The sequence below is a fragment of the Trachurus trachurus genome (assembly GCF_905171665.1).
Source record: "Trachurus trachurus genome assembly, chromosome: 7".
NCBI classification, from domain to species: domain Eukaryota; kingdom Metazoa; phylum Chordata; class Actinopteri; order Carangiformes; family Carangidae; genus Trachurus; species Trachurus trachurus.
In genome coordinates this window covers 27,250,331-27,277,149 of record NC_139901.1, presented here as the reverse complement: position 1 = coordinate 27,277,149, position 26,819 = coordinate 27,250,331, and the positions used below count along the sequence as shown (strand labels likewise).

General features: G+C 41.9%; 2 protein-coding genes across 3 annotated transcripts; one reads left to right on the top strand and one right to left on the bottom strand.

The window, feature by feature from the left end:
- Positions 1-1,132: 1,132 nt before the first annotated feature.
- On the top strand, positions 1,133-17,699 carry wdr46 (WD repeat domain 46; the record flags this gene model as incomplete). Of its 2 annotated transcripts, none has more annotated exons than XM_083975158.1 (14): positions 1,133-1,201; positions 2,219-2,404; positions 3,090-3,170; positions 3,274-3,386; positions 3,485-3,572; positions 6,649-6,710; positions 8,753-8,857; positions 8,958-9,108; positions 10,417-10,652; positions 15,811-15,964; positions 16,252-16,399; positions 16,577-16,767; positions 16,871-16,984; positions 17,099-17,699. In XM_083975158.1, the coding sequence occupies 14 exons, from the start codon at positions 1,145-1,147 to the stop codon at positions 17,216-17,218; spliced, it is 1,806 nt and encodes a 601-aa protein (XP_083831284.1). In that variant the 3' UTR covers positions 17,219-17,699. The 2 variants fall into 2 exon arrangements, with proteins under 2 accessions (XP_083831284.1, XP_083831285.1); XM_083975159.1 differs by having other exon boundaries at positions 1,145-1,201; positions 2,222-2,404.
- A 1,683-nt stretch (positions 17,700-19,382) lies between these two features.
- b3galt4 (UDP-Gal:betaGlcNAc beta 1,3-galactosyltransferase, polypeptide 4) lies at positions 19,383-20,504 on the bottom strand (the record flags this gene model as incomplete). Its single annotated transcript, XM_083975036.1, has 1 exon — positions 19,383-20,504. One exon carries the CDS (start codon positions 20,502-20,504, stop codon positions 19,383-19,385), a length of 1,122 nt encoding a protein of 373 aa, XP_083831162.1.
- Positions 20,505-26,819: the final 6,315 nt, after the last annotated feature.

Here is a 26,819-nt window from a genome sequence, read left to right as displayed (position 1 = left end):
CATGGCAAGGCCTGGCTGAGGACACCCTTTGCAAACCCACTGAGTTTTGAAACAGTTAGCAGTTAATGTTAATGGCGTCATGAATGATAATCTGTAAGATGAGCATGGCAAATAAGGTTAAATTAGATTTTATAATAAGGCCCAAAATACAATAATTCGATTTTATTTTGTTATTTGCATTTGTTGAAAAACAATAGAAAATGCATGCACATCCACAAAATCTAAAAGCTGGGTGCCAGACAAAAGAAAATGCATGAAATAGGCAAAACACAAAGTCTGCACACCAGTAGCAGCTCCAAGGTAATTGTTTATTATCAATGTGATAACAAACAATTACCTTGGAGCTGGTGTGCAGACTATGTGTTTTGCCTATTATTTGCATTTGTTCTCATCTTCCCTTCAATTTGCTGAGGACCCCCCCCCCCCCCCCCCCCCCCCCACCCCCCACCCCCCACCCCCCACTTTGAAAACCACTGAGCTAGATAACTGAACTGACACCTGCTGCATGGCGACAATAATGTTGCTCCTCATGGTTAATTTGGAGGAAGAGAAAGGCCACTACAGTTATGGTGTAATTATAGTATTTTCACATGGTCTTGGGAGTGATTAGTAGGGATAAAAAATCTTAGCATTCATCCCACAACTGTACACGGACCTGAGATCCAAGTATAGATTATATTTTCTAAAATTAATCATGGTTGCATAAAGTTGGAATAATTTTGTTTTCAGACACATTCCCCTTTGTATTCCTATTATATTTAATTGCGGTTACCATGGTGTAATTTAATTATTATTATTTTTTTAATCATAAATTTGAAACAAAAAAACACGACAATTCACATTATAAATGTACTATACAGTGTATAGGCTACGTACTTTTCTTTCTTATGTAATAAAAGGTAAATTAATTCAACATAACGATCCTTCAATACAGCATTAACATATTTATTTAAAGAAAATAGCGGGCAAAATATACATAATGCATTTTTTAAATTAAATATATAGATATAGATATACAGCATATGAAAAAAATAAAATAATGATCTATAATGATGATCCGACTCCGTAAGCGGTAGTTCAACCAGAAGTGACGTAGCTACTGCGGCTACACATCACAGGAAGTGGAAAAACATACACAACAAAGATGGCGGCCCCCAGCGAGGCAACGGCGAACGTTTCACACGTGGGAAAAAAGAAAAAGGTAACTGCGATTAAATTGTGAGTGAAAGTCACGACTGAAACGTCGTCGGTGGGTCGGGTTGATCTCCGGACACACGACGACAGACAGAAAGTAACAGTGGACGATTGTTAACAGTTGAACTGTTGTAGTGTCCTGGATGGGTACACACTAGCGTGACCATATCCAAAAAAAGAGGACACTCGGCTCTACTTGAAGTTTACAAAAAAGGCGACTCATTTATACATAATCAATAAGTATGCCTCGTCTGTATGGATAGAAAATTCAGCTACACAACAAGAGACAACAAGGAAGTTTTGGTGTGATCTTGGATCTCATTTTTTTGGTGCTGCTAACTCTGTCTACTCCCTTACCTTTAAAGATATAATTTGTTACTACATTAATCCAGAAGATCGCGCTCTTGAACACCTGATGAATTGTATCATCATTTACGCAAAGTTCTTTATTCACAAACAAAAATTCGCTAATTCTGTACCTAAATTTGCTCCTTTTTTACTTGAACTAAACTCCCTGTTTAAATCTCTCTATTTGATCAACAACAACAAAAGCAATACATTACTGGACAATTATGAAAAGTATTTCCCCCGAAACCTCTGACTAACCCTTTATTAATGTCTATTTTTTTATCTCTCTTTTTTTGAAATTATTATTATTATTATTATTATTATTTTATTTTATGTATCATCCTTGTTGTACCTATCGCTGACTTATTTTTATTTATTTATTCTTCTTACTACTACAGTAGTGTTATTATTTTGTTATTTTCAAGCTGTATTCTATATATTGCTGTATTGTTGTGCTGTCCCTTTGTACTTTTTGATGTGCTGTTGCACAGGAACGTATACCTTGTTGGTTTTTGTAAAATTTATTCAATAAAAAAAAAAAAAAAAACAAGAGACAAAATCAGACGCTTAGACTAGGGATTACAATGTGGACATGTCTGGGCAAAAGAGGTCGTTTGGTCACCCTAACACACACAAACTAAACTCTCTGTTTGTTTGTTTGTTTGTTCCTCCTCAGCAGCCTCCAGGTCGGTACTGGCAGGAGCAGAAGGAAAAGGGAGGAGATGAAAACAAAGTGGGAAAAGACGGAGGGCAGAGCGGAGAGGTTCATCAGCAGGGGGAGCAAAAGACTCAGAAAACCAGGAAAAGAAAAAACGGAAAGCAAACAGAGGGTCGTGGAAATGAAAAGAAATTCATATCAGGGGTAAGAGTTTTTCTATTTCATTTAATTTGTCATTTTGTTCTATGTTTTTATATTCTATTATTCATATTAGAACATCATATGTAAATAGGTATTATATTATCTCTCAAATGTTTATTAAAGCAGAAGTAAGTGGTCCGGTCATTTTCGCTAATGCTGCGTTCCAGGCAGGCTTTTGAAATCGTAAATTACAGCTTCAAGTCACAACTTACGACTTTGTAGCGTTTCAGGCAACCCACTCGTGTTTTTCCGACCTGTTTTACCGGTGAAAGTCACTATAACGGCCACTCGTAACTTCTGACCCGTGAACTCGTACCAGATCGAACTGGTACCACTTCACGGTCGGAAAAATACGAGTTTCCATGAACGCACCATAACAGTCCTCGTCGCTACGTCACCACATTCACGGCGTTCCTTGGCTGCACACACAGCCCTGCATGCCGTTCTCTCTCCTCATTGGATAAAAACTGTAGGATACGATAAATGTTTTCTCTTCGGCTCAGAGCAGAGCAGAGTGACTGACAGACCCGTGTTTCGGTCCAAACACTCTATGTAAGTGATTGCTGTCGGAAGATACAACTATTTAAGACTTATATTAACACAAATATATCACTTACTTCTGCTTTAACTGCCCCATATTCTTGTGTTAGTACTGTAAATCCTTAATATTGTTCATACTCATTCTCAGAAATCAGACCCTTTCCCTGGTCCTGCTCCAATCCCAAAAGACAGGATGGAGAAGTTCAAGAGGAAAGAGAAAATTAAAAAGGTAAACACCATGATGCATTTTTTTTCTATTATCCCATGTCTGGTAAGTAAGGGGAGTTCACTTGTAGCCAGCATCTCAGTTTTTTCCCCCTGTCTGCTCTTAGGATCGGCGTCACCAGTTCAAGCTGAGAGATGCGATAGCTCGCTCTGAACAAGCTTCAGAGATGGCCCAGAAACAAGCCGCCCGGTTTGACCTCCTACTCCCAGAGGAAGCAGGGTAATTTCTACTAAAAGTGTCACTTTTATTCTTAACACTTGTTGTGTATGAGGTTTGTTTAAGAGCTTGGTCGTGAATGTGTTCCTCTCTGGTCTCAGGTTTCTAGAAGGAGATGAGGATGAAGACACGTGTACGATCTCTCAGGAGGATATCGCAGAAGCTGTGGATATAACATCTGGAGCAAAGGTGAGGACACTGGTGAAAGTGCTGGATAATTTCACCTCTGACATCCAACTGCTGAGGTCTTAATACTTAAAAAAAAAAAAAAACATCCAGTTGAGTGAAGATGATTTATAGCTAAACTCTGTGATGAACTAGTTGGTCGTAAAGAGAAACCTTCTTCATTGTTTGTCCTTGAGATCAATAAGACAGAGAAGGTTCTTCTTCACACACACCGCATTTCTAGATACTAGTCTGCATGTGAACTCTTCAAAGCAGGAGTAGTACAACCTACATCAGCTGTAGGTGAATAAACTAAGTACATGAACAAGACACAGCACATGCTCACACCCATTTATTTAAGAGCTTGAGTCCAAATCAAATGTGTGTTTGATTTGCACCAGAGGAGCTATTAGTGGGCCAATGAAGATACAACAATCTTTATGCTAGAGGCTTTAGCAAAAATATGTAGCTAAGCTTAGCCTATTTTCCTTGCCCAGAACACGATCTCCGTCTATTAGGACTTGTATAATGTGATGTTTTCCAACAAACATGTTGAGTTGATATGTCACTGCAGTTAACCAGCGAAGTAATGGGGGCAGTTCTTCTAACCGCGACTTTGGCCTCTATATAATGCTCAAAATATCACATGGATTTGGGAGGGGAAAAAATTATTTTGGATGGGAAAAATAGCATCAATATGAATATAACTGCTTTTTTCCCATCTAAAATCTTTTTTTCCCCTCCTAAATCCATGTTTTCCTCGCGTTTTAGTCTTTGTTGATATGGAAACAGTCCTGAGCTAGACAGTCGACTAGTAAGGTCTACCCTGGAAGCTAGAGTAAACAGAGGTATGTGATAAAAACCCACGTTTACAGAGGAAGTGGTGGATGCTACAAAGATTTTGTAGTGATATTTTGAGCATTATAGAGGCCAAAGTCACAGTTAGAAGAACTGCCCCCATTACTTCGCTGGTTAACTGCAGTGTAGCGCAGCTAGCAGGAGGAGAGCTAGGTCCGGACTGCACATATTTTTCTCAGATTTTTTCCTATGGTCGCACTCAGGGACCTAGAGCTGTAGAGCGTTATTTAGAAAATGACCAGAATTCTCCTTTAAGGAGCTGTCAACCCGTGTGTGTTTTCATTTGTATATCAGTGTGTGTATGTGTTGGACTTTGACAAGTCAAGTAGGCAATAAACACCACACACACCCTATATGTCCACATGTGTGTGTGCTCAGAGGTTGCTATGGTGATTGTACTTGCTTAGTTTTTGTGAGAAAACTAAGTTCAATTAAAAGCAGTGAGATTCAGTTGAAACGTACCTCTCAAAGGTTGTGTGAGCTTGTGTCTCTGGTATGTGACCTATCACTAAATCAAACTTGGAACAGACCTGTTTCACCACCCTGAGCAGGTCTGATCTATTTGTCTAGCACATGACTGCTAGGAGATACTCACCCATACTCACGTCAACAGGGCGTGTCGGCCGATGACAAGTGATAGACTGGCAACATTTCCTAGTAGCACCACCCTTCATGCTGCAGCAGTGCATCTTGTTCATGTTTCCTTTTTCCTGAAAGCCGTCTCCAGTGTGACATAATAACAACAAAGTAATAACTTTATATAGCACTTTTGTAGCCAAAACTGCTAACATTTTGCTAACGGCTGGCATCACACCACGTAACATTAAAGCAGAAGTGAGTGATCCGGTCGTTTTCGCTAATGCTGCGTTCCAGGCAGGCTTTTGAAATCGTAAATTACAGCTTCAAGTCACAACTTACGACTTTGTAGCGTTCCAGGCAACCCACTCGTGTTTTTCCGACCTGTTTTACCGGTGAAAGTCACTATAACGGCCACTCGTAACTTCCGACCGGTGAACTCGTACCAGATCGAACTGGTACCACTTCACGGTCGGAAAAATACGAGTTTCCTTGAACGCACCATAACAGTCCTCGTCGCTACGTCACCACATTCACGGCGTTCCTTGGCTGCACACACAGCCCTGCATGCCGTTCTCTCTCCTCATTGGATAAAAACTGTAGGATACGATAAATGTTTTCTCTTCGGCTCAGAGCAGAGCAGAGGGACTGAGAGACCCGTGTTTCAGTCCAAACACTCTATGTAAGTGATTGCTGTCGGAAGATATAACTATTTAAGACTTATATTAACACAAATATATCACTCACTTCTGCTTTAAGTCTGTCTAATAAAACAGCAATGTCAGCCTGTCCTTAGAGTTTGCTATGGTGATTGTACTTTTTACTGAGTGAGATTCAGTTTTAATGTTCCTCTCAAATTCAGGTTTACAGCTTAAACAATCCAACTGTTATCACATAAATTTGCCTGTGTGGTTGTGTTTGACAGAGAGTTTATATAAATATATGGGAAAGGGGTCAGAAATATCAGTAAAAATGGAAGATGAAAATAATGATAAGAAACATGCAGTGCCTCAGAGCAGAGCCCAGTTGTTAAAAGGTGATCAGACTTTGAATAATTGATTGGATCAAATCTTGAAAATGGGTTGTTCAAAACCAAAAACGGAATCTGAGATCAGATTAGATCACGTAATCCAATCTTGGTTTTAATCTGGATCAAACCCTCAATTTGTGTTGTTGAAAACGTTTTGGTAAGATTGGGATACGGTCTGGCTGTTTTTGAAGAAACAAAAAACAGCACAGAAAACAATACACTCGTCCTATTCTCAAATAAATACACTTTGAGTGACCCCATGCTGCTATTCCAAGCAGCCTTTGGTGTGATATGTAGTCCCAATAAGGCACTCATTATTCGGATTTGGTACTTGAAAAGTTTGTATCTGGATCTGACTGATCCAATCTAACTGTGCTTTTAACAACTGGGATAAAAGTAAGATGGATTACCTGATCCTGGATGGCAAAACAAGGGATTTCAAAATCTGGATAGTTTTGATCCAGATTTCACTTTTTGAACAACTGGGCCCAGGAGCCTCATGGCAATAATATATAGACCCTATTAGTTAGTTACACCATAGTTGCCCTATGTGCAGTAGAGAATATGGTAAGATTTTTTTTTTGTTCATTAAGACATCAGTGTATAAAATGACATCTTTACCTTTTCTCTCCTCAGTACTTTAACCTGAAGCTGTCTCAGTTTGGACCTTATCGACTGGATTACAGCAAAACTGGACGGTCAGTTTCACGGTCTCTGTATTTACATGAGGTGTATATGAAGTGTTTGTCACTGAGTTGCTCTCTTGCTCTTTGTGTTTACATCACCAAACGGCTATCTTAGTGTAGTATAGAAAAGTCACCCTGATAGTGATATCATTATTGGTCCATAGTTTAATTTAATTCAGTTTATTTGATAGGGACAATGTAGGTTAATGTACAAACAAGTCAATGTGACTAATGTTCTGCATACAGAGATTATAGCTAATGCTAGTTTCCAACTCCCGTCCCTAGTTAGGCTTTTAGTAGAAAAAAGAAGGTAAGAAGAAAGACATCAAAGTTACATAACAACATTATAAAATGTACAATACTATACTATACTATACTATACTATACAGGGACGTGCACATGACTATAGAGGGGCAGGGGCTCAACATCAGAAAAGGGCAGTATGTACATTTTTTTTTAGGCCTTAATATCAAAATAAATACATTAAAATAAATTACTATTACTTACTACTTACTATTTAGTCGGTAGAGAAAGCCGGCTGCACGCCTTCAGGACTGCAGAGTCATGACTTCTGAATTGGTAGGCTAAGGCTAATATGGTATTGGGTGCACATTAACATGGCTTGCAGAAAAAAAAAATCATGTGAGTGCAAGTGCAAAATAGAAGTAGGCTAAGCCTAAAGGCTACACACACAAAACCAAGAAATGACTACTGTGACTGCTACTGTGCATATTTCAGAACAGCAGCAATATTTACAACAGCAAAGTCACAATTACCAGTAACTCAATATCTGGAAACAAATTCAAATAGTCAAGCAGAGTGAGTGATTCCTCCTGTTGCTGTTGTTCACTACATTCAGGTGATGTTAGACAGAGGACGGGGTGGGGCTTAACTCTTAACAAGCAGTCAGCTAAACAAACACAAATGGGGCTTTTCTGAACTATGACTCATATTAAACTTGTTGAATAAGTGGACGGCGACTTGTCAGAACCGACAAGGAAGTTATGTTGGTGGATTTATAACTCACAAGATTCGACACAAGTCGCTCCACTGTCACGTCTCATCTACGTGCAGCACACACAGAGTTATCGATGAGGCAGCAGCTTCTACTTCTCTCTCTCTCTGGACGTGCATGTGAGGGAGCGCGCACCGCGGGGCAGCCCCCCCCCCCCCCCCCTCCCCTCAGTGAGGGACAGAGCGGAGCAGCAGCGGACAACACACACACCAACGTACATACACAATACCGTGTGTATTACAAGGAAAAGCGTACGGTAGATAACCGTGGAATTTTTACAGCGCGGTTGTTTACATCCTCATGCACAACAGGAATGCATTTATTGAAAAAAAAAAAAAAAAACATTTTTAAAAAAAAAGGGCACTTTTTAATACGAGGCAAAAAGGGCAGGGGCTCAAGCACCCTTTGGGCCCTATGTGTGCACGTGCCTGATACTATACTATACTACTGTTTTATGACATTACTTAAAAGTCTGGTGACATAATCAATAAAAAGTCTATAGGGTTGCATTTCTTTAATAATGGAGGGTTTAAATGACTCACTGCAGTGAAAAAGTGACATATACCTGCAGTGTGATGTTTCATCTGCAATGAAAACAAGCCATAACATTTTTACTGGCCCTGTTGGTCTCTGCGTCTGTTCTCCACTATTCTCCAGCTAGTCATCAACTGTGTCTATCTGTAGCTTAATGCTCGGCAGGGAAATCTATCTCAAATAGAGAATGAATTTCAAAAGTTCCCCCCAGGAAGGCACTATTAGAGCTGCCAAAATTTTTTTATAAGAAGTCATTCATACCGAATGCAATTACAATATTAAATCCATGAACGCATTCCAGGACATTTTAGAGCTATGTACACCACCTTTTTACTCTTTCTTTGTGTATTTAATGACATGTTATTTATTTAATGTGTGTTATCGTGTGATTTTATGTGGTTTTATGTGGTGAAGCCAAAGACATAGTTCCACATTGTGGACAATAAAGGAAAGATGTTTGAGTTGCACATTTGTCGTCGTCAATGTTGTGTTCACTGTCCCGCAGGCACCTTTTGCTCGGTGGGAGGAGAGGCCATGTTGCTTGTATAGACTGGGTGTCCAAACAGCTGACGTGTGAAATTAACGTGATGGAGTCTGTCAATGATGTGAAGTAAGTCATCCAACGCCACACAAAGTCCAGTAAGTTCATATTTCCAGTCATGCTTCACCCTGCCAGCAGCTGTGAACATGCTCTCTGTAACTTTGTGCAGGTGGCTCCACACTGAAGCCATGTATGCAGTGGCTCAGAAGAAGTGGCTGTATATCTATGACTCCAATGGAATAGAGCTTCACTGCATCCGCAAATTCAACGACGTCCTTCGTATGCAGTTCCTCCCCTACCACTTTTTGCTAGCCACAGCGGTGGGTTCAGTAAAACTGTGCTTTACATTTTTGCATGTGATGTGTGACATGTTAATTTCAAATATATCATTTTTAGATTCAGTCATAAAAAAGTTATCTTCTGATCTTCTGGTGCTGAGTGCTGAATTTTCCACTGAACTGATGTTTTGTATCGGGTGTTTTTAGTAGAGACCTGACCAAGATGGCAGCAAATAACATGAGCAGACAACTTTAAACACTGCAAAACAGTAAAATCAAATAACAGTTCAAAACCCATAGACAACACAGTTTCTTTATTAAGTGTGCTGAATTAGCTGATAGTGGTCCCTGTTTGCAGGGTACCCATGTATGTGCACAGAGAACTGTTACTGGAGTATTTTGATACTTAAGAAAACGTCAAACGTAATAATCATAAGGGATTTATAATCTAATCTAATCTAATCTGATTTCTAGGGAGATTTATGGCTGTGTATTAGCGATGCACAGTGATTGTTATAGTGCATCAATATACATCTATGGCAGCAACTTTGCTCCATGTCCTACAAATTAATTTCTGACAGTTTTTCAAATGAAACATGTTTATTTTGTTCTTAAAGGGATAGTTTGGCAAATTGGCCCATTGCCATAATCACTACAGTCATAGCAGTAGGTTTGTTACCTTTAATTGTCGGTGTAAGCTATTCTTAGAACGGCGGAGCGGAGCAGCAGGCTGCTCAGGGCTATGCTATGGAGGCTAAGGGAATTTATTGGTTTCCCCCATCAAACTCATCAAATACAAAATCCCAAAACTCCAAAACGCTTTTGTGGACAAGTTGTGACCTGCACAATCACCACGCTATGAGATAATAACGGAACGTTACGAAATGGAGCCGTTTTCGAGGTAAATACAGGGTAAATACAGAGTCTGCTTGCTGAAAAACTGTCCCTGAACGCAACTCGCATCAGCGGTTTTGCATGAATTTACCTCTAAAACGGCTCCGTCTTATAACGTTCCGTTATTATCTCATAACGTGGTGATTGTGCAGCTCACAACTTGTCCACGATAGCGTTTTGGAGTTGTTGGGTTGTGTATTTGATGAGTTTGATGAGGGAAACCAAGAAATTCCCTTAGCCTCCATAGCATAGCCCCGAGCAGCCTGCTGCTCCACTCCGCCAGTCTAAAAATAGCTTATACCGACAATTAAAGCTAACGAACCCACTGCTATGACTATAGCGATTATGGCAATGGGCCAATTTGCCAAAATGTTGAACTATCCCTTTAAACTGTCTTGAATTTACCAGCAGCTACCACCTCTGACTAAACCTTCCTGTTGTCACTCTTGTCTCCAGAGTGCTACAGGTTTCCTGCAGTACCTGGATGTGTCGGTGGGAAAGGAGGTTGCAGCCATCTGCACCAAGACCGGCCGGCTCGACGTGATGTGCCAGAACCCTCACAACGCCATCATCCACCTGGGACACCCCAACGGCACAGTCACCCTGTGGTCGCCCAACCAGAAAGAAGCCCTTGTTAAGATGCTCTGTCACCAGGGCGGTGTGCGCTCTGTCGCTGTCGATAAGACGGGCACGTAAGTCACCTTGAAACTCTCTCTCTCTCTCTTTTTTTTTTTTAGAGGCAGGAACCTTTGGGTACTCGTTTGTTCAATTTACATAGAGACTGTGAGTAAAAAAGGCTGACAATTATGTTAAACTTTGTTTCTTGAGAGTATTAGAGGTTCTGAAACATTTTTTTAAGTCTTCAAAAACGCTCCACCTCCTCTCCCAGATAAGCTTAGCCAGCGCCCTTTCAGCAGACCTGTGGTCCACTATTGTGCACTATTGTGTGTGTGCATGGGCTTGGTTGTATGTGGACTTTCGGTTTATGAGGGGAGTTTTTCATTATCAGTTTAATGGGAACCCCTGACCTGCTGTTGTGAGCACAACATTCAGATATTGTTTGCCAAGTTTTACATAGCAAATAAAACCTCGCAAATAAGCCATCCATCCTCAGCAGCATTTGTTCGCAACATTCAACAAAGCTAAATGTAACTCACAGATAATTCACGCTCCTTGAAAACACGTTTCCTGCATAATTCAACTTGTGCAAGTCAAGAGCCTAAGCTGTTTTTAGATCGCCGGGGCAGAGACGCGAGCTGCTCAGCTAACGCAACGGAGGCGCACGTTACTTTCGTTTTTCCCCCATTACAGACCACAAAAGTTTCAAAGAGTTTCTGATCATATCCTTGTCAGTTTGTTCCAGGCAGCAGAGTTTTTGTATTTTTTTTATTAGAGGAAATACGGTATTTAATTGATTTTTCACCACGTCCATGCCCACGCCTACGTCTTGTGTGCGTCTGTGTCCATGATTTCATTTCATTTCATTTCTTTATTTATTGAATTGGGACAGTGCACATTCATCAACACTGACGCATTAAGCATTAGTGTAAATGTGACGGACTTAGCACAACTGCTAAATTTCAGCCGCAGTCCCAAGGCAGGTTTCTAAAAGACACAGAAGACTTTAAAACCTTGTGATGACAAGTCATACAATGGACAATTACAAGTCAGAACACAGACAGACAATATCAAGGCAAAACAGATGCAGACATACAAAATAAGAACAGACAATTTTAACCCACAGTTAAAGAACAATACACCATATGCCCGGGAACAGACATCAGATTAAACAGTATTTAAGCTATATGAGTACATGTCTGATTTGTTTTTAACCAATGTTTGAGATTTTTTTTTAAAGAGTAAGTAGTTTAGTAAGTAAGCAGTTTCTGATGTGTGGTGGTAACTTGTTCCAGTACTGAGTTCCTCTTACAGAACTAACCTGTAGTGGCTATTTGTCCTCGGTGTCAATAATCAAAAAACTTAAAAATATCAAAACTATAATGAAACTAAATCAAATCAAACGGCCACTGAGACACCTAGGGAGTGAATTTACGCAGGATAAACAAAGTCCATTGTCCAGGCAAAAAATGAAAGTTTCTTGGGTTTATTCTCCATTGGCAAACAAACAAACAAAGAACAATGGCCCTTTGCCGCCTCTCTTGCCCTGGTAAAAAACCATCTGCCCTCCCAGGTGCCTAGCTCACCTGTGACTGCCAACCCCTATATGTAAACTCACCCGGTGTGCTCCAGCTACCCAGTACCTTCAAAATAAAAGCATGGTTAAGTACCAAAATAAACGTAATCAATACTAAATATCATAAACAAACTAAAGGTGTATTTCCCAAAACTAAACCAAAATAAATACTAAATAAACTAAATAATAAGTGATTAAATACTACAAAAGTAACAAATAGCTCCGACATAACCATTTGACAAATTTTTGTTCTACGCCTCGGTACATTACAATCACCTCTTGTTAAGGCTCTGGTCCTTCATTATTTTTTTTCTGAATGAATTTATTCAGTGGTGGGGGGGCAAGTGCGTTTAAAACTTTGAAAATGAGGCAGACATCCATAAAAATCTGATAACTGTCTAAGTCAAGAATGTTAAACTCATGATCACTGCAGCTGTCTCCACTCCCATTTCTGCTGCTGCTGCCACTGCCACGACTGGGACTTCCACCGCTGCTCCCATGGCGACATAGAGGGCTATAGTCGGGGCCTGGACTCCCACCGCCGCTCCCATGGCGATAACGAAGGCAATGGTCACGGCCTGGGCTCCCACCGCTGCTCCCATGGCGACAACGAGGGCTGTAGTCGCGGCCTGGGCTCCCACCGCCGCTCCCATGGCGATAATGAAGGCAATGGTCACGGCCTGGGCTCCCACCGCCGCTCCCATGGCAACAGCGTGGACCATGGTCACGGCCTGGGCTCTCACCGCCGCTCCCATGGCGACAACGAGGGCTGTAGTCGCGACCTGGACTCCCACCGCCATTCCCATGGCGATGACGAAGGCCGTGCTCGTGGCCTGGGTTTCCATCGCCGCTCCCATGGCAACCACGAGGGCCGTGGTCACGATCTGGGCTACCACCGCCGCTCCCATGGTGATGAGGGCTGTGGTCGTGTTCGTGGTCAAGCTGTGGTTGTCCCGGTGGCGGTCGTGGTCACGGCCATGGCTACATTTCCTATGACTGCCTTCATGATAATCTCCATGGTTATCTCCATGGTTATCTCCATGGTTATCTCCATGGTTATCTCCATGGCGATCTCCTCCATGAACACCATGTGACCCCTGGTGCCCCGGCCCAGGGCCACAGTCGTAGCCTGAGGGGAGGCTGTCTGTGAGATACAAATACAGAGATTTACATTTAGGATAAACCTGCAGCATCTGGAGAGGTGGCGGCCATGTTGTTGACACACACCAAGGAGGGGATGGGCGGTGTCTCACCTGAGCTGGTGCTGAACTTTCCCTGTTTGTCGTATAGGTGATGAGTATCGTATGAGGCCCTATAGCACATAAAGACGATTAGTGAGTTGCCCTTTCAGATTTCAGCCAGTTCAACCAGCTGGGCTTGATCAAGAACAATGTTGATCAGCTAATAAGCTAGGAAGTTGCAGAGTGCAGTTGTAGCTGCCGAGACCTCGTTCTGGCTGCAGCGGCAGCACGATTCATCCTATCAACCAAGAAAAACTCCAAGCAATGATTTGGACGAGTTTTCAGTTCAGTTCGGTTTTTATTTATATCCCAAGGGAAATTGGATTTGCAGCAAGCATTACAAACACAAGACAAAAAAACAGCATCCAAGACATCGACATGTCACTAGCCACAACATAGTGCAGTAATACAGCAAAAAACAGTACGAATAATAAAAACATACTACTAATAAATTACTGTTGATGATAATAATAATAATACATAACGCTCTGCGCAAGTAAGAATGTAAACAGTCTACACAATGCATTAAAGTGCATAGTGTGCATAAGTAAGAACAGACTCTATAAAACATTGATAGAATAAGGTCATTAAGATATTGCAGACTTTGAATGAATTAAATTTTCTTAAGAAGAACAGGCGCTGCTGAACCTTTTTACATACTACATCTGTGTTTGCTTCAAAACTCAGCTTATTGTCGATGAGAGTCCCTAAATATATATATTCTGATACAATCTCAACCTCCTTGTCCTGAATGATTGTCCGAGGAGTACTGCTAGGTTGGGATTTTCAGAAATCAATAAGCATGTCTTTTGTTTTTAGCACATTGATTGAGAAGAAGAAATCATTGCACCATGTTATAAAATCATCTACCACAGCACCATGCTCAGTTTCACTGTCCTTTAAAAGACTTATTATGACAGAGTCATCAGCGAACTTTAGGATATGCCTGTTCTCATATGTACTCCTACAGGAGTTTGTCAAATGTCACCAACGTTCAGACATGCAGTGACGGGAAAACTCGTCAAAGGTCACGAAAGAGTTAAGGTGGAGAAACTACATAGTTTTATTTAAAGGCTTGATCGAGAACAATGTTGATGTTTTTCACAAATCAATGATTCAGCTTGTTTTTTGTTTTGTTTGTTTCCACTATCAGTTCAAACATTTTCATCCATAAAATTCATCCTGTTTCATTTCCCATAATGTACTGGTTCAACAGCAAAAAACTACATTTGTTTCATGCTAATCTGTGCTACACAGTTTATTGGGGTCGAGGCAGCCTATGCTACCAGGGGCACAGTAAGCGTCTAAATTTAAAAACTTTGAAAATTCCTAACAAATCAACCGTGCGTGCTACAGTTTCGCAACTTTTACCAAAATGTAAATGTTCATTCATTTAAAATTCTGCATTAAAATACCACGAACAACACCCTTTAACAGAAAGCTTCAGTCCTCCATGAAAACATTTCTAACAACAGAAAATAAATCTACTTACATGATGTGAAGAGCAGTTGTCAACTTCTCAGAGTGCAGAGGAGAGAACGCACTGTAATTAATAAGCACAAGGCAGAGTGAGAGGCGTCCACACCTAATAATTAAAGGAGCTATACAGTATTTTCTTCTGCATATGGTATATGAGCATGAAACAGCACCTATGTAACCTTTTCATCAAGTATCTGATTAGTAGTGTTCCCCATACACAGTGTTGGGTGGTTAAAGCAGATATCAGTGGAATGTTTTTGTTAATATAAGTCCTAAATAGTCCTATTTTCCGTCAGCAATCACTTACATGAAGTATTTCAGCCTAAACACGAGTCTCTCCGTCACTCTGCTCTGCTGTAACCCGAGGAGAAAATTTTCCTTGTGGGATACAAGTGTTATCCAATGAGGAGAGAGAACGGCATGAAGGGCTGTGTGTGCAGCCAAGGGATGCGCGTGAATGTGGTGACGTAGCACGAGGACCAATTGATGCCTGACAAGGGCGGGGGCTGCTAACTCATGGTGCGTTCAAAGAAACTCGTACTTTGTGTTTTTCCTTCCTGTGAAGTCATACCAGTTCGATCTGGTACGAGTTCACGGGTCGGAAGTTACGAGTGGCCGTTATAGGGAACTTTCACAGACAACAGGATGGTAAAAACACGAGCTACGGGTTACCTGGAACGCTACCAAGTCGTAGTTGTGACTTGAAGCTGTAACTTACGGTTTCAAAAGCCTGCCTTGAACGCAGCATTAGCCGAAACGGCCGTGAAGCTGATATCTGCTTTAATGATCAACAAGATGGCAGAAATAATCGATCAATGATAATCGGTTTCATTTTCCACAATGAATAACTTATATTTTCTGCTGTGACTTGGACTTGCAGTTTCCCCTTTTGTCCACCAGAGAGCAATCTGTCGTTTTTGTCTTCTCTCTCGATAGATACATGGTGACATCTGGAATGGATAAAAAGCTGAAGATATATGATATAAGAGCCTTCAAGCCCCTGAAGTCCTACTTCCTCCCAGCTGGAGCTTCCTGTTTGTCTCTGAGCCAGAGGGGGCTCCTCTCTGCAGCTACAGGAGATGTTGTTCAGGTGGTCATCCTCTCTACACTGCACCGTTAATGATTTGCCTCTGTAGAAACAACCGTGCTGTCAACCTTTGAAGAGGGGTTTTGTTTCGGACACACATAGCTGAATATATACCATGATGAGCAAAAACTGCAACTTTGGTAGAACTAAATGTTGAATTGAGTACAGTACTTACCCAGAGGCTCATATCACATTTCAACACCACACTGTTGGCACATATTAGACCTCTTTACATACTGGTTACCTCTACCTGAATGTCACTTAAGTTATGTCTCCCCACCTCTGTGCAGGTGTACAAGGACGTGTGGAGCAGTCCGGTGACTAAACCCTACATGGCTCACAGAGCTCGGGGAACAGTGTGGGGGCTGCACTTCTGTCCCTTTGAGGACGTCCTCGGCGTCGGACATGGAGATGGTTTCACCAGCATGCTCGTACCAGGTCCGACTTGATTTCACCCACCAAAATGGGTCGAGGTCAAAATAACCATTAACATATGACACAAACCACCAGTAATCTCATGACTCATGTTTTGTTTTCACATTTATTATTTTTTTTACTATCTGTTTTCTTCTCCTTCCCTCTTTACCTCTGCTGTCCTGCTGTCTGAATTCACAGGTGCGGGTGAACCTAACTTTGATGGCCTGGATGCAAATCCATACCGCAGTGCAAAGCAGAGGCAGGAATGGGAGGTTAAAGCCCTGCTGGAGAAAATCCAGCCGGAGCTTATCACCCTGGACCCCAGTGAGCTGGGCCATGTTGACCAAGCCACCCTTGAACAAAGGCACCAAGACAGGGTTGAAGCTCTGGTCAGTGTCTGCAAAGATAAATTCTTACTGCATATTACGTGTCTGCACAATTTAAAATGAATTGCTTTGATATTGATTTCAACTTTTTTTTTTGTCTTTTCAGGGCTTTGACCCACTTGCCAGAGAAAAATTTGTTCCCAAGTATAAGAAAAAAGGTCGTAGTTCTGCTGGCAGTGTTGAAAGGCGCAAGAAGCAAGTGGCTCACGAGGACCAGAGGGTGAGTAATCCAGAGTCTAAAATGTTTGTTTGATGGAGTTTGATTAAATCATGTCGTTTTTTCCCTCTGTGTCTGCATTGCTTGGCTCATCTCTTGACTTTTTTACCCCCACAGGATATAATCAGGCAAAGTTTGGAGGACAAAATGAAGATGGAAAAAGAAAGAGAGGAGAGGGAGAAAAAGAAGGCAGTGTTATCCAGCTCAAAGTCTGCTCTGGACAGATTCAAAAAATAGAAAAATAGGACCCTTTGTGTCGCCCAAACCCCAGTAATGTTCTGTGGGAGTGACCTCTTGAACTTCATACAGAGGACTTACTTTTTGAAGACTTAACCCGCACTATGGGAACAAAAGACAAGCTGCAGACATTCTGGATGTTGTCTGCTAATGGTTGGCAGTTCATTCGCAATCAATGTTGAGTGCAGTGGTTGGGCCGGTCCTATTTAATGTCTGTAGCCTCGAGCACTCTCTGTTGTTTACTGGGCAACAAATGTGAGGTGCCGAGGCTGGCATGGGTGTCACAGAGAATTAGTGTCAAATTGTATTTTTTTTCTGTACTGATAAACAGAATTTTCACCCGCTTCTGACCTTTACAAATGATGTGTTTTGGAGGCTGAACTGACTAAGCATATGTCAAATGTTTTTATATTAATATGTTTAAAATAAACATAGTGTTATTTGACATTGTGTCTAAATGTAAAGCACGCTTGAATAAAAAACATACTTCAATACTGTAAGCCCATTCATTAACTCATCAGGTGTATGGTCACTAGTAACAATGATAATTGGTTGTGCAAAAGAACTTTGTAATGATTATAATATTTACATTACATTTACAGTATAGTCAGAAGATTATTTTAATATTAGATGCGACAGATGGAAAGGGGAATCACACAAGCCTTGAAGCTGTATCTTCACTGCCTGATAAAAGTTTCCATTTATCAAATTCGCAACCACAGTTGAGTTGAAACTGAATTACAAAGGTTTTTCATAGCAGATCCAACTTGGGAAGACTTGTTTCACTTTACAACTTGAGTAACCTAATACATTAAAGTTCCCAGCATGCATTGCTGCTCTGAGAGAGTTAAGAGTTGTAATGAAAGATATGGTATTTATTTGTGGATCCGTGCCACTGCTTGGCACATAACTTCATATACTGTGGTTGCTTTGTATGTAAATTGCGCTCAGGTCTTCAGTGTGACAAACGATGGAAGTGATGATGATTCAATGATGTGTCATAGTTTTCTATAGAAAGAAACCTATGATGCCTGACGACTTTTCAACTCTTGTTTCCTTCTGGATTGTGGAAACTGTTGTAAGTTGTAAATTTGCTTAGATGTTCTTTATGAAGACTGAGAATTGAGAAGTGGTATAGAAATGTGTCACAACTGTGTGTGCATGTGTCTTAAAGAAACGACAGCAGGCAAAGCAACTAACGTACAGAGGTTTTTTTTTTTATTGGTTGTGGTAGTTGACTCACACATGTTTCCTGAGTGTACACACACTGACTTCCTCTTTTCTTTACATGTTGTGAGGAGCTTGACAGCCTGAGTCTTAACTTCTGATCATTTCAAAATTGGATCCTTCAAAACACCCCACTTCAGTGTCTAATACCGATACAGTTGGAAAGGCTGCTGTTCAGTGGTGAGTCTTCCCTCTCATCGAGATGCTCAGATACATCTCACTGTCTCCTGCAGATCAATTAATGCCCAGTCTTTGCACATCTGATCATGTCTTTATTATTGAATAACATCATGAATTCGTTTCATGTATAAGGGTGATTATTTTTGAACACAAGAGGTTTTAATCAATTATTACTTCCTTCCTACTGGGTATATGCAGCGTGTGATTTGATATATATTTTACTGGTTTTTGGAGACATGCATTTAAGCATCTTGGACTAAGATCTACAATTTAAGTACCTGGTGATAAACTACGTATATAATAGTAGCAGCTTAGAGATGTCAGACGTAATGGAAGGTTCTTACTGGAAGAACTGGTTCTGATGTGCAATTATCACATAAGCAACTGCATTTCCTGGTCAAATACTATCTGCATGCCTGTGCTGTTTGTTCTAAATCTACAGCATGTGTCAGTGTAATAATGCAGGATGCCATAACAGTCTAAAGGTTGGGTAAGGATAACTGTGACAGTTCTTCATACTACCCGCTGGTCTTTCCCCATTTCTGCAAAAAAAAAAAAAAAAAAAGACAGTAAAATGCATTGAAGTGTTTAAAAAAATAAAGCTATAAAAATAAACTGACATTTTCTCAGTGCACACAGTGTAGCTTCACAATCTGAAGAGCACTTGTGCTGTTCACAGTATTGAAGCAAGGCACAGCCTCACTGATACCAGTTTTCTCTCTCTCTCTCTCTCTCTTTCTCTCAGCAGACCTCACAGTCACAAGCCCTGCTCCAGTCCCAGAGCTGACCCGAGCATCGCCCTGACTTTGCACATCCCCAGTGAAGCACGCAGACTCAGCCATGAGCAGGGAGGGGATGAGTGAACGTCAGCCCAGAAGTGCAGCATCTCCCTGGGTGCGATGTGGTGGATGGACACCATGGCCTGATAGCAGCAGCGTCCATAGGGAACGCCCGGACCACCGGAGAAGAGGGGGCAGTGTGAAGGCAGCACCCCGGCCGTACGAGCACACAGACCCACAAACACATCCTCCGGTGGCAGAGGCGTAGACAAGGGCGAAGCAGAGGCTGCCAGGGAGATTTTGAGCAGTGCAGAGCGGGACAGGACGTAAGCTGTGCCACTGCAATAGTCTGGGAAGACAGAGGGAGGGTAGGCCCCCGCAGGGAGGTAGTGCTTGCTATCTGGGTCACGGTCCGGAGCCACGTGGAGATGAACCCTCCCCAGGTACAAGTCTCCTTGTTCATAGGGGTTACGGCTTTTGTTCAGGAAGTGCAGGAGGGCACTGGGGTTGAACAGGACATCGTCGTCCACTTTGGCCATGAAGTGAGCGTGAGGGCAGAACCGACGGGCCCAGCCCAGCATGGACAGGGTCTTCAGGGTGAGGTTGGAGTAGGTGTCCAAAAACCGCCCTTGGATCAGATCTCCTCGCTCCCGCGCCTCCTCTATCAGCAGCTTGGCCAGTCCCGGGTCAGACGCCACACCCACCATGAACAGGGTCATGACCCTCAGGCCCCTCACCTCCACCTCTCCTCCCCAGGTGTCCCTGATGGCTTGGCGGGCCCTCTGATTGGCAGGAGCCGTGGTAACCATGGTGATGAGGTAAGGCTTGGCACGCTGACACACGAGCGGGCTGGGCATGAGCAGGAACTCCTCGGGTCTGGTGGGAGGCACGCTCTGCGGGGGGATGATGCCGGCGTGCGGCTCCACCACCGTGTTCATGCTCAGCGAGGTGACCCACGACTCGATGAAGTCCACGAAGAGCAGAGCCAGCACGGCTGCGCACACCGTCGCCGCGCACACATACGGCATGGGTCCAAACCGGTTCCCTCTCTTCCCAAACCGGGGCTTAAACACCCCGGCGCATAGTCCCCGTCCGACCATGACCAACCTCCACCACGACCGCTGCGCAGCTCTGTAGACCGCTATGGCTGCTGCAACTCCCCCGTTTCTCCCTTACCGTTCTCCCCTTGTCTCCACGACGTGAAGCCCCCCCCTCTATCCGTCTATCATTGCGTTTTTACGCGTCTTCTCCGCTCTCGCGTCGCGGCTCTGCTCAGGGATCCAGACTCGCAGACGCAGCAGCAGCAGCCGTGGGACAGTGCCAGTGAGAGGATGCGGTAAAAGAGCTGGTAACTCCTGTGTTGATGCTCCAGCTCAGTCAGTTCCACTCAAGTGGGATATGCAGCTGCGCAAATGAAGCGGTCGATCCGCCAGCGGCCCGGAGCTATTTTTGCTCTATACTCCACCCTTAGGTAAAAACGCGCCCCGATGCTCTCTGACGATGTGACGAGGTTTGCTTTTGATGAGCACGTTTATTTTCCGGTCATCAAGCTGCGTATCGACTGTCCAGTGGACTGCATGACCAGCCGTCCACACGCACATTTAACAGGAATCCATCGATGAGTCGATCTAGTGCACAATGATATTCATGCTTGCATGCACTGGTGTCATTTAATTAGCTGGAAACAAAAAAAAAAAAAAAAAACGTTAGCTGTTTGACACTTAAAGGGCCACATAGGCGACAGCTTCTGAAATGAAATGCGGTTGCCTGATCTAGGTCCTGTTACCAGCAGACGGTTCTGATTACAGCTGCAAGATGGGCAAACAATGGCGAAGCATTTATTGGATGCATAAACAGCATGATGCAAATGAAAAAAAATCGTTACTTGTGCCCTATTTAAATTTACATCATAGCAAGAAAATACATAGCAATGTTCTTATCAGGCTTCATTGTGCACCCCTTTCCGCCTACGCATTGCGTGACGGTTTTCTTGTATTAGAATTCGGCATGATGGGGATTGTAAAGTTAAAGCTGGCACATTTTCTGCTGTGTAGCGTACTACCATGATAGCCTTTTATTATCTGATAGCATATTCGTTCATTCATCAAGTTTACGCTATAGGATTTTTATATTGTTTTTTCACAATCCAATTAATTGTGTAACAATGGGGCCCAAAGAGGAGGTATACAGCCCCTCTGAACAACCCGCAGTCAAACTGCAGCAGCTGTGCACGGAACGACCTCCTACCGCCAACACGTGGTGTGAAACCTGTAAAGAAACCTAATGTGGATCCACAGTGAACGTCTGTACAGCGTAAAACTATGATCACTTCAGAAAATGCCAGAGAGTATTTTATTTCACCACCAATATGTGAATCTGTCCCGTGTGCCCATTGTCCTCCTGCATATCATCCACGACTGGTGGTTCAGGACGACACTTGGTGGTTATTTAGTGGTACTGCTAGTTTGCTGTGTCAGGGCATGTCTTCCTCTTTCAGCCTGTGTTCCTCTTATCCCTTTTCTTTCTTTCTTTTTTTTTTTTGGAGGGGGGCTTAAGTTGGACGTGTAAGAGGTGCAAATATGAAGTGATTCCTTATTGTTCATTGCAGAAAAATCGAGTTGTTTCAGTATTCGAGTTGGCTGACATCCTTAGTTGATAAGGCACAAGGTCTCAGGGAAACCTCTGTCAGTTGTCAGACTAAACAGAATTAGAAAAAAAGTAATCTGACCAAAAGGCCTCATAAAAAAAGTTGTCAAGACTAAACGGACTCAGACAGTCTCATATAAAACTGACTATTTTTTTCTTCAAACTTTACCAAGACGGTGTGACACTCCATTTGGTTTTCCTTGTTTGAATTGCTTTGTTTAGCCTACATTAAAACTACAGGTCTCTCGGTCAGTGACTTTTCCTATAGTAGCCTGTGTTTGATGGTTTCTGAAGCTTACAAATTAAACACAATCGCCTACCTCGTTCAATCACAGCAAGCCAATTACAATGCTTTATTTATTTTTTTATAGGTATGCCGATCGAGAGAGAGAGAGCGCGCGCGCGCGACAGAGAGAGGCCGTGCGTGTAGGCTACCAGCAAAAACTGAAATGAGCCGGTTAGAAATTAATAGAAAAACCACAGAATACAGGATATGAGTGAGGGAGGATCGGATCGTGGCTCAGATACATATCACGAAGCGAGTTTAGTGCGTTATGGAGCTATATGTTGATAGGCTACCCATCACAAAGTTGGCTCTATTTTAACCCGTCTAGATCACCATAACTTAGAATAACCTGGCCTCGACCAGGTTATGTTCAGAGTTTCATCTTTAAATCGCCTATAAAAGCGCCGCTGTTTCACAATTTAACTCATTTAGAGCTGGCGTCACCTGCTTTGAAAGTCGAACTGGATCAGATCTGTTTACTTTCTCTCTGCGTCTCCGCCCAGATGTTCAGATGAGGGAAAACATTAATCTACTCACCTGTTGAGCCGATCATCAGGAGGTCATTCCCTATAGGCTATAGCCTATATATCTTACTTTTATACAGTGGATGACACTGAAAATTGTTGTGCGCTCGCAGCAGGACTGATAGCCTAATCAGTAGCCTAACTATACAGCCTAAAGTTAATAATTCACTTTTATGTGGCTATTCATGGAATATGAATGGCCCAAACTATTTTCATTGTTTCTTCTGTTATAGCAGTGTCGCCCAAAAGTAAATCTTTACCTATGTCTACGCTATATTCACAGTTAAAAAGGTCATTGTTGTCACTGTACAGAGACAATATGAGATTTGCTTGTATATGCACAAAAAAAAACTCACTGTACCCTATTACGCACACACAGCCTCGCTTAAACACACACTCGCATTCTATAATTGCGATTAGTAGGCCTATAAACAATATTAAACACAATTTAAAAATGACAGTTGTTGTTGATCTAGTTTATTTTGTTTAAATGGATAAAGCTTCATATTTAAAAGTAACGCAGTGTTCATCTGTCAAAAATTAAAAGCAGCCCCCATATTTGCAGCACTGTTGCTTTTGGCTGTGATCTTTTCTGTTGTTCATACTCTCCAATTAAAACAACTCCTCTTGGCTGAAATCAGCGTCTGTGTCGCTCCATTTTACGCGGAAGTAGAATCATATGACGCCAAACGTCCCCTTTGATGTGAACGCGCACAGAGCACAAAGACCGCTGCAGAAACAATGTTTCCATTTCATGTTTTTCGCGCATCTATTTTTTTCCCTCACTTGTAATGTTTTCACACATTTATTTTTTACCGGTAGCTTATGTGAATCGGGAGCGAGCGAGAGAAAGAGAGAAGACACCGGGTGTGTAGGCTACAGGTGTCGTGCCAAGGTGTGTATCCCCGATAGAAGTGTTCCCCCTGGCCGCGGGAGCGCGCTTGCATCCAGCGAAGATAAGGGACAGATATGATATGATACTGCACTTGATTTAAGCTAAATAAAGGAAACTAAGCACATTTGCATTGTTTGATTCATCGTTTTAGTGTTCTAGTTTTATCAGCGAGGTTTTGCAAAGTGGCTCGTCTATCAAAATAAATGATTTAATATAGCTGGCCTTATTCAACGCACTATTCACTACACTGAATTGAGATCGCTACTGAAAAACCGAAGCACATATTTGTGTTACTATAACTAATACGCTATGATGCACTATTTGTTGAATACAATTCAAATTCAAGTTTTATTTATGTAGGTATATGGCACCTTTCATGCTAAACACAACACAAAGTCCCTCACAGAGGCTAAAAACAACAAAGAAAAGAAAGAAAACAAAACAAAAAACAAAAAGAAACATCATATTCCCAAACCATGCAGTGGGTAAAACATGTATCTGAGTGAAGGTTCACATACACTGCTCTAGCACAGGGGTTCTCAACTAGTCTCACTCTGGGACCCACATTTTCCCATGGTCATTAAGTCGCGACCCACTTTTATAGAATTCAAACCAAGAAATTTTTTTTAAAGCCTTTAAAAACTCATTTTGCTCTTTATTGAGCAAAGTGCATTTCAGAGCACATGAATGAAACTGAGGAGGACCATGGCAACTGCATGTACAGAAGTGAATAAAAAAATATCAAACTGCACAAAATGGAGACCAACAAAACGATATATTTGACTTCTAATGCATCTCTGCATTTAGAGCATGCAAAAGTGAATAAATATCAAATTGCACAAAATAAAGACCCACAAAACAAGGTATTTTCACTGCATTCAGGCCACATTAAAGCAGAAGTAAGTGATCCGGTCGTTTTGGCTAACTTCTTGTCAGCAGATGGAGTTAGCAGTCCCCGCCCTCGTCCCTGCGTCACCACATTCACGTGCATCCCTTTGCTGCACACACAGAGAGGACCGCCCCTTTATGCCGTTCTCTCTCCTCATTGGATAAAGGTTGTAGGATACAAGGAAAGTTTTCTCCTCGGCTTACAGCAGAGCAGAGTGACTGACAGACCCGTGTTTTGGACCAAACACTCTATATAAGTGATTGCTGTCGGAAGATATAACCATTTAAGACTTATATTAACACAAATATTCCGCTTACTTCTGCTTTAATAAGAAACTGATATCTTTGCATTCAGAGCAAATGGAGCAAATAATAAGAAACTGAGGACCATTACAACTGCATGTGTTCACGTGTCTCGTGTGCCTTTCAAAATAAGTTATTTTTCAAAATAAAAGACATGTCCAACATCAGATGTGCATTAAATATTATTTACTTTTTTGACCAGCTGTCCGCGACCCATCCAGAACGGGTCCGCGACCCACTTTTGGGTCCCGACCCACCAGTTGAGAACCACTGCTCTAGCATATAATATATGCTAGAGAAAGGAAATCAGAGGCTTTCAACAAGTCCAGGCAGCAGCTCTGTGCATTTGGCTCACCAATATAATGAGTAAGTAAGTAAGTAAAACTTTATTTATATAGCACCCTTCATAGTACGTGTACACAGAGTGCTTCACATTAAAAAAGACATTCAAGTTTGCTTAACATTTGTTTAAATGTGATCAGATGCTTTTGAGTCTTAGAACAAACAGCAGTACAATTCTTTAAAGGGCATTAAATTATAATCAATCAATCAATCAATCAATCAATCAATCAATCAATCAATCGATCAATCAATCAATCAATTTGTTTATTTCGGGCATGTCAATTTAAATAATCATCATCACACTTCATCTTAGTTCAAATAATACAATACACATGGCCGAAAGGGAAAGCGGGAGAAGCAAAAGCTTATCTAGTCCCGCCCCCATTACCCACAGAATAAAAAAATCTTTATCATAATCTTTTCCTCATTGTGTGCACTCATTGTGTGTTTTACTAATACACGTTTATATTCATGACCTGTTACAGTGGCCATTTCGCCCTCATAATCAGCCTGAGGTATGTTTTAATCCGGACCAGATTTAACACAACCATGAACCATGAATTCTACATTATTTAAAGCTCGAACACACATGTTATCTGTGCAAAGTGTAACAGCATTTGGGTTAGTGGCAAAATGTACAAAATGTAACAGCATTTGGGTTAGGGGCAAAATGGAACAGCATTTGGGTTAGTGGCAAAATGGAACAGCATTTGGGTTAGTGGCAAAATGTACAAAATGGAACAGCATTTGGCACAAATTTGGTACAGAGGTATTTTTACACGGAAAAGGAACTGAAAGTGGGTGTTGGGTTGTGTTTTTTGCGTCATCCAATGTTATTTTGTTTGTAGTAGCGTATACGAATAAAGACATTTGTCACTGACTTTGTATTTAAAGCAGAAGTAAGTGATATATTTGTGTTAATATAAGTCTTAAATAGTTATATCTTCCGACAGCAATCACTTACATAGAGTGTTTGGTCTGAATCACGGGTCTCCCAGTCCCTCTGCTCTGCTCTGAGTCGAGGAGAAAACATTTATCGTATCCTACAGTTTTTATCCAATGAGGAGAGAGAACGGCATGCAGGGCTGTGTGTGCAGCCAAGGGACGCCGTGAATGTGGTGACGTAGGGACGAGGACTGTTATGGTGCGTTCAAGGAAACTCGTTTTTTTCCGACCTGTGAAGTCGTACCAGTTCGATCTGGTACATAGACTGTACAAAAAGACGTACTGGTACGATTTCACGGGTCGGAAGTTACGAGTGGCCGTTATAGTGACTTTCACCGGTAAAACAGGTCGGAAAAACACGAGTGGGTTGCCTGGAACGCTACAAAGTCGTAAGTTGTGACTTGAAGCTGTAATTTATGATTTCAAAAGCCTGCCTGGAACGCAGCATTAGCGAAAACCACCGGATCACTCACTTCTGCTTTAAGATGGCAGACCAGAAATACTTCTAGACAATGGATGAACAATGATTTTGAGTTTAATATTAGCTACCGTGTTACTTCATCAGTGGGGGAAAGCAGATAATACA